At 36.6% G+C, this 8,707-nt stretch overlaps 1 protein-coding gene across 1 annotated transcript; it reads right to left on the reverse strand.

Moving 5' to 3' along the window:
• Window positions 1–354: 354 nt before the first annotated feature.
• Window positions 355–1,062, reverse strand: LOC119576422 (KRAB-A domain-containing protein 2-like). The gene is made up of 2 exons (XM_037924127.1): window positions 643–1,062; window positions 355–594 (listed from the first exon to the last, which is right to left on the reverse strand). The coding sequence occupies exons 1-2, from the start codon at window positions 1,060–1,062 to the stop codon at window positions 355–357; spliced, it is 660 nt and encodes a 219-aa protein (XP_037780055.1).
• Window positions 1,063–8,707: the final 7,645 nt, after the last annotated feature.

Below are 8,707 nucleotides of genomic sequence, written 5' to 3' on the forward strand. Positions count from 1 at the left end.
GAGGATGGGTACAACAACACTGTCTCCTTCTTCCCCTGCCTTGAAGTCCATCGCTGCGTTTCACCATGCGTTCAGCCTGGGAGTGTTGTACCTCCCTGGCCCTCTTTCTCTGTTCTGTTATCTCACTTTGGCGTTTTTGTAAGAGGTGAAGGTTGGGCGTCTTGAGCAGGTGTTGGCAGAGATGTGGGAGCTGGTGCTGCAGATGCTGGTGGGGTCGAGCAATCTTGAGCAGGTGTAGGCTGAGAGGTGGGAGCTGGTGCTGCAGATGTTGGTGGAGGCTGGGGATCTGAAGCAGGAACTTCATCTTCTGAAAGGGCAAAGAGGCCGACCAAGTCATCTTCTAACTGTAATCTATCAAGGATCTCTAGAGGAAGACTCGATGATGCCAGACCCACTTTTGGGATCAGTGCCAAATAATGCTTTGAATGGAGTGCGCTTGTTGCCGAAATGATGAGCAGATTTCTTTTGGTGTTGAACAAAACGAAGGCCAACAGACCAATCCTGTGTCTTGTTGTCTGCCCTCAATGCATGGAACATGTCCTTGATGTCACATGGGCTCGTTCTACTGAACCCTGGATTTGCGGATGTCTTGGTCTAGCATGGACCATGATGAGTTGTGGCCAGAGTTCTTGCAACTCTGACTTTAGCTGTGAATCCAGAACCATTGTCACTTTGCAGTATGGCAGGAGCTCCAAACAGATGAAATATGTCAAGCAGTTGAAAAGATACTTCAGCAGCTCTCTTTGATGTTAGTGCTCGAAGTATGACAAACTTGGTGAGGTGGCACTGGTAGACCATGATCCAACTGAAATGAGCCTGAGGCAATGGCTGCATATCTACAAGGTCAACTTGGCCAAGGGAGTTGAATTCACTGCTCAAGAGGGGCTTCACAACACCCCCAGCAGTCTTATTTCGCTTCCTTTTTTCTTGGCATGTGATGCAAGGATTTGAATCATTCAAGAGCTTCTTTTGTGATGTTAGCCTACATTGCCCTAAGATTGCACTCTGTTCTGTCAGGACCACCATGCCCTGTTGCAATGTGTGCCATCTTGATGATGTCATAAGTATCCTCAATGTTCACATAGTAGACTGGTGATTCATGTACGCTCTTGCGTTTCTTGATCAGCTTTTCAATGTCTCACCACTGAAGAACTTCATACCTGCAAAGAATAATGTTCTGAATAATGCAAATAAATGTTGTAGTGAAAAAGATAATCAGTACCAAATTTCCACAGTACATAGACTTTAGTGACTGAATATCAATTAATCCCATAAGCTGAAGAATAAATAAATTTTCTGCTGAACCAACTACAGCAGAAATAAATAAGAAACTTACTTCTGGAGAATGTAGTATCCATGCCGAAACTTGGAAGATGGGTTCTAGTCTGCAGTCTTTAGTTCTTCAATGGTGTTATAATATACATACTTTGGCATGAAGTACTTCGGAAACTGCTGATACTTTTGAAATAACTTTTTTAAATCTGCCTCAAAATGTCCTTGCGCCATTGCTAACGCAGCCATTTTCACAAACAATTCTAATTTCTTTTGTTATTGTTTACACTGTCCCCGTTTTCTCCACTTTCTCTCTCTTTCTTTTTTTCTATAAGGCTTATGCTACACACATCTCTTCTTATTTTATCCTTCTCTGTCCGTCTTTCTCTTCGTTTTGCTATGAAATGCAAGATCTTGAGTTAGGTCTGAAGGTGAAAGGGAGAGGAGGAGGTATAAAAGAGAGGAGAGGCAAAACGGTAACCCAGGCAAGTGAGGATAGACAAACGGAAGCGAGGAGGTCAGGTTGGATGAATAGGCGGTGTGTGTGTGTGTGTGTGTGTGTGTGTGTGTGTGTGTGTGTGTGTGTGTGTGTGTGTGTGTGTGTGTGTGTGTGTGTGTGTGTGTGTGTGTGTGTGTGTGAAAGGGTAAGAAGTGAAAGAAAAATGACAATGTCGGAAATAAGGTCAAAAGGCAGTTGGGAACTTTTGGCTTACGTGAATGGTAGCGACTGCTAGGAGTGAATGAGTATGCGAGTCGAAGTGTGAATGAAGCCCCATGAAGCAGTGACGTATGTAAGGAAGTGTGCATTCAAATGAAATGAAATGTTGAATGGGTGAATGAATAGAGAATGTCTCGTGCATATATTTTTTTCCTTTACAAAATATATACCCCCCCCCCGAAAATATTGTATTTTGATATAATAAGTGACCTAATAAAAACGACTTAATATTTATGATGCGACCATAAAAAAGTAAAAGAAATATAACAATATAAAATAAATGGAAAATATAACCAAACTAATATATGGAACCATGTAAAATAGAATACAAAAGAAAAGAAAACAAATATACGAAACATTATATGAAAATAAACTATCATCGAATGTCAAGGGGAATCCCCAGTGTGACGTCTCATTCGCGCTGCCCAGACGAGACATACCCACCCGAGGGGGTAACTACCACTAAGCGTGCTTTAAACATCCTCGGGTTTCCGGTGTGTAATGGAAGAGTGCTGTGTCACGCACTCGTAAGGCGTAAGGTGTGACGTGTGAAGTGTGAGATGTGAGGCGTGAGGCGTGACGCGAAAGGAGCGAGTTGAAGAGTAGAGCGAAATAGGGAGGAGGATGAGCGGAGGGAGGATGAAGAAGAAAGGACGACGTCAGCTACAACATCCGGACGTTAGTGAAGATATGTGTCTAAGGTTGTGAGGGCATTATCAAGAGATTATTGGCATCTCCGAGTGCACTAAAATAGAGACGATTAAAAAAATTGATTAAATTAATTTTTTTTTTTCTGCTGATTTAAATGTCTCAATATTTTATATTGATCTTGATCATTTAGTTTTTTATGTGTATGAAGGGAATATATGAATTCTGAGTTGTGTAATAGGTTTTTCTTTAGAAAAATGGCCACAACAAAGCAGAGGTGATCCATAGAAAGGTTGTACTGGTGAGGGCCCAGAAAAGATCTTATCAGCAACCTTACACCATACACACACAACACACACACACACCCACACACACACACAACACACACACACACACACACACACAAAACACCATAAAACACTATCTCCACACACAGAGGAGTGAAGATATAGATAAGATATATAGATATATATAATAATAAGTAGATTATACATACCATATATATATACATAGTATCGAGAGATATATAGATAGATATAGAGAGATATATTAAGAGATATATATATATATATTATATATATAATATAATGAGATATATATATAATTATATAGAATAGACACATTTTACGTATATATGCACAACCACACACCACACACAGTATATATACACAGTAAATATATAATAAATGAATATATATATATAATATATCTAATATATATATATATATATATATATATATATATAACAGGTATATAATGAATATATATATATAAATATATATGTATAATATATTATATAATATATATATATACTATATATATATAGATATATCTAAGGAACACAAACACGAATTTTTTAAAAAAAAAAAAATGTAACATAGAGATAAAAGGAAAAACAGCACATAATAATGGCCCGGAATCGTAGCTTTCCGACCTAAAAGTCATCATCAGACTAATAATTAAGTCTGACCATCTCGAAACGCTACGATTAATTTTTAATGTCTTCTTATGGCGTTTTTGTTATTTTTATAATATATATAATATATATATATATATAATATATATATATATAATCTATATATCTATATTAATATATATATCATGTGTGTGTAGTGCTTGGGTGTGTGTGTGTGTGTGTGTGTTTGGTGTGGTTTCGGGTGTGTGTTGTGTGTGTGTATGTGTGTGTGCATGATAGATGGGTAGATTAGATATACATATAAGAATTCGTATATATATAAGCGATGTATCTATATCCATCAATTTTCTTTCTAATCTATCAATCTATCTGTCAATATATATATATATATAATATATTAGATATATATATATATATATATATATATATATTGAGATATATATATACATATACAATGATCTTTACATTAACCTAAGATATATAGACTATAATATAATATATATATAATATATATATAATATATAATATCCAGTACAATGCTGTATGATTTATAGCTATAGAGTATTCCCTACTCTAAGTATCTCTATCTAATCTTTATTCAGTCTATATCAATTATGTAGTCACACATCTTATTATAGATTAAATATCTACTATTAGTATATATATCTATATCTATATTATTATCTTATATATAATATATGGTAGATATATATATATATATATGATATGATATATAAATAATATATATATAGTTATATATATATAATAGATATATCTCTATCAATATCTATCTCTATCTCTATTTCTCTATCTATCTATCTTCTATCTATCTATCAAATCCCTATAAATGTATATACATATATATATATAATATATATAATAATATATATATATATCTATATATTTTTAATATATATAAATAGGTGTTGTGTGTGTGTGTGTGTGTGTGTGTGTGTGTGTGTGGTTGTGTTTGAGTGGGTGTGGGTGTGTCGCCGTGTGTGTGGTGAGTGTGTCGTGTGTTGTGTGTGTGTGTGGGTGTGTGTGGTGTGTTGACTGGGTGGGGTGTTTGTGTGATGCGTCCGTGTGTTGGTGATGTGTATGTGATGTGTGTGTGTGTGTGTGTGTGTGTTTGTGTGTGTATGTTTGTGAGGCAGTGCGTGCGTGCGTGCGTGCGTGCGTGCGGCGTGTGTGTGGTGTTGTGTGTTTGGTGGTGTGGTGTGTGGTGGTGAATCTATATATCCACAAATATATCTAGATAGCTAGTATATGATGATAGATAGATAGATAGATAAGATATATATACAGACATATAGACATACAGTGATATACACTATATTTATACAAACACCACACACACACACACACAAAACACACACAACACACACACACCACAAACACACAAACACACAGACACACCACACACACACACCCAAATATATATATATATATAATATATATATACTGCATATATAATATATATAATAAGTATATATATATATATATTATATATACATGAGATATATATGGTATATGAATAATATATATATATATCTATATATATCTATATAGATATCTTACTGCCACTGTATATATATATATATATATATAGATATATAATATATATATCTATCATATATTCGATTAAAATAGTACGTAGATATCAGACATACATAGATATTATAATTACTATATAGTATATATATATAATATATATATTAATATATCATACATCTAGATTGTAATACCTCTATATATTGATAATATATATATTATATATTATCTATATATATAGATTATAATATATACATATATATATATATATCTATATAATATATATATATATAGCTATAGAATCTCATATATTCGATAAATAACCTACATCACATACATATATATACACACACACACACACACACATATATATATATTATATATAATATAGTATTAGATAGATATATATATATATACTATATATATATATATCTATCATATATAATACGTAGATGGTCATGGGACCAACTGGTCCTCCTCTCACGCAAGTACATGAGGTGTAAACAGGACGTAGGTTAATGAAAACACACGGAAACCGCAACGATTTCGTAACCAATGACCGTAACCGCAAGTGATTAACGTAATCAATTTTACCGTAGCCGGGGATATCTCAATCATGAGGTTCTAACTCTGCACAACAGACTAAACCTTACGGCCGTCCATGGCGCCATCCTAGCAGAAAGTAGTTGATATAATTAAAGTGATTATCATAATCAATGGAACATCATTAACCGAGTCTAATGATATTAACGGGTTTTTTTCCCCCTACTCCCAAACAGGACGATACTGGACAGAACGCCTCTCCTTAAGATATGACACAACAGGTTTAATGACCGCGGAAATTGATTAACGCAACATCAATACCGAACCAGAATCATTAGCCACACCACATGGATGGTATGTCTCTTCTAGATTCACACATTCTTACCCGAACACACCAATCACCACCCTCTCCATATATCCTCCCACCCCCGCACCGCATATTTCATCTGTTTAACTTGTACCGTATCGATAATAACCCAGTTCTACACACACCGAGTGATCAACCACCTTAATGAAGAGGCAATCATTAATCCAACCGAGCCAAGTGGTACAGATGACCCCCCTCCCATCCATCCGCACCCCCCCACCCCTCTCTCCCATGCCCCTCCCACTCCACATCCGCAATACATCATGTTTTTTAAACCTTGTACATGGACGATAATGACCCAGGTAACACAACTATTTGATCACCCTACTAAGAATGAGGCAACATAATCCAACCCGATGCCAGGTGTCACAGATGACTCCTCCATCCACCCCCGCATATTCATCGTGTTTTGTCACTTTTACCGATCAAAATTGAACCGTTACAGTAGAATGGATACCCTCCTATATTATTATTATTAATACATAAATGCCCTCTAAGGTATGGGCGAATATATCACAACATCGAAATGGTCATCTCACCTCTCCCATCTCCTCATCCAAACCAACCCTCCTTCCCTTCCTACCCCTGCCCCACCATTCCATACCAAGTACGCAAAAATAGTAGAAAAAGACGCAAACAAACAATCACAAGCCTACTAAGGAGATAATAAAGCCCTGCACTGAAGGCCGAGTGAATAACCCTCCTAATGAAGACTGCATCATAATCCCAACCTAATGCCAGTGTCACTGATGGGACCCACCTCTCTCATCACCCTCCTCCCCTCCACAACTGCCACCGCAAATTCATCGTGTGAACTTGTGACCCAGATCGAGACTTGACCCTGTTACAGACGAGTCACCCTCTAATGAATGAAACGGTCAAATCAATAACCCTAACGCCCCTAACCCCGGTACCCCCCCCAATCAGGTCGTCACCAAAACAGGTCGGCAACTTGACCAATAATACCGTTCCGGTCCCTCGCCGCTGACAGTGATAAGAAACAATTAACGAAAAGGATTTATAAAACTCTGTTGTTGACAAATATACTTTATTTTCTATTTCCATCACATAAATATTGCTGCGTCAATCCCGATATATGGTGTAAAGCGATGTGAAGGAGAAGAATCTCTTGCTTGCACAATTGTTCTCAATGTCACAAACCCCCCTTCCTTCTCTTCTCCAAAGCATATCTTGTTTTTGCTAAGAGAATATATCACTGGTTCTATCGTGTTGCTAACGATTTCTCCACATTGGTGGAAAGGATGAGTAATATATAGCGTGTAGATCTCTTCACCCGGTGGGCAGCCTTGGAGTTTGATAGGGCATGTGTCAGGACCATATATGTAGCGCATCAAATTAGAGCTGTCAGAGATAATTTCTTTTGTTCTCGATAGTACTCTCTTAAGTGACAGTCGTCACCAATGGATTATGGAACTTAACCCGTTTCTTCATGCGGGTATATCTCTCCAGGTGGCGAGATTTATATTTGTAGTGTAGGGGGTTTCCTCCATTGAATATCTTCTTTCTGCCTGGGCATATTGTCACTCCCACTGTTCTCACCAAACGACTAACAGGGCTTTAAAACCATTGCTGGGGCAATATTCCATGCTGGCAACTATGATATTGTTGGGCGGGCGGGATGGTAGGCGGGTGGGAGCGGTAGGGGGCCTCATGCTTTTAACAGTGATACTGTATGTGATGTCTGTTTTATATATGTAATCAAAAGGATCTTCTACTAAAAATACAAGTGTACTCAAAAGGATCATGAAACACTTTGTACCTCAATGTCTTTGTGTATGTGTATGACTTACACAAACACACGTCAGAGAGGCGAAACACACATAACAGGTTAAATATTTCTATGTAAATGTAACATGCGAATTACCACTATTTCATATGTTTGCATCCTTTCATCCGCTTATTAAAATAAAAGGTAATTACCTAATGATTGAAAAGGTCGCTGGTTTTATTCTTATTTAGAGAGCATTATAGGGTTTTCAAGGTATCTACACCAGGTCAAAGACGGTTTCCCCTGTCTTTACGCCTGAAACACCTTAACAATCACCTCTTCTTGCCAGAGGTATGAGACAAATAATCGACACAAGATTATAATCAGTATCCTTTAACTTTTTTACAATGCAGACATATAACAAAGGGCAGACCTAATAAGAATAATTTCAAAAGAAATTAATTAATTCGCAGAACGACTGATAAGCTGCGACCCCTCTCATTCTTTTAACGTGTTATACTAGCCGATTTATTTTACTTCCTTACTTACATCCCAGAGACATCTTAATAATAAAAATATAGTTATTGAAAAGGATAATGAAAATATCTGTGTACTTTTTATGAATCTCAAGCGCTAACAAAAACATACGCCCTAAGAGGCGCTCACACAAATAAACAGGCTTAATTCCGTGTAAATGTAAATGCGAAAAAATTTAATACCTTGGCACGTTCATACGTATAAAACTAAAAGGTAATTACTAAAGTTGAAATGGCAGCCCGGTTTTATCTATTTAGAGAAGCATTATTAGGGTTTTTCAAGGTAATCTACACCAGGTAAAAGAGGGTTTCCCCCTCGTATTTACCTTCTATGTAAACTCATAATTATCTACCAACTAGCGTCACTACTTCGCCATATGTATGTAACTTGTGTTCGGATAACTGTAATGATTGACAAATGACCGTG

The sequence above is a fragment of the Penaeus monodon genome, chromosome 1 (assembly GCF_015228065.2).
Source record: "Penaeus monodon isolate SGIC_2016 chromosome 1, NSTDA_Pmon_1, whole genome shotgun sequence".
Taxonomy (NCBI): Eukaryota; Metazoa; Arthropoda; class Malacostraca; order Decapoda; family Penaeidae; genus Penaeus; species Penaeus monodon.

Excerpts from the sequence above, each read along its gene's own strand:
- LOC119576422 (XM_037924127.1), bottom strand. The coding sequence starts at position 1,062 with ATGACATCATCAAGATGGCACACATTGCAACAGGGCATGGTGGTCCTG. Across the intron at positions 595-642 it reads GTTCTGGATTCACAGCTAAA|ACCAAGACATCCGCAAATCC; the intron begins GTCAGAGTTGCA and ends GGTCCATGCTAG.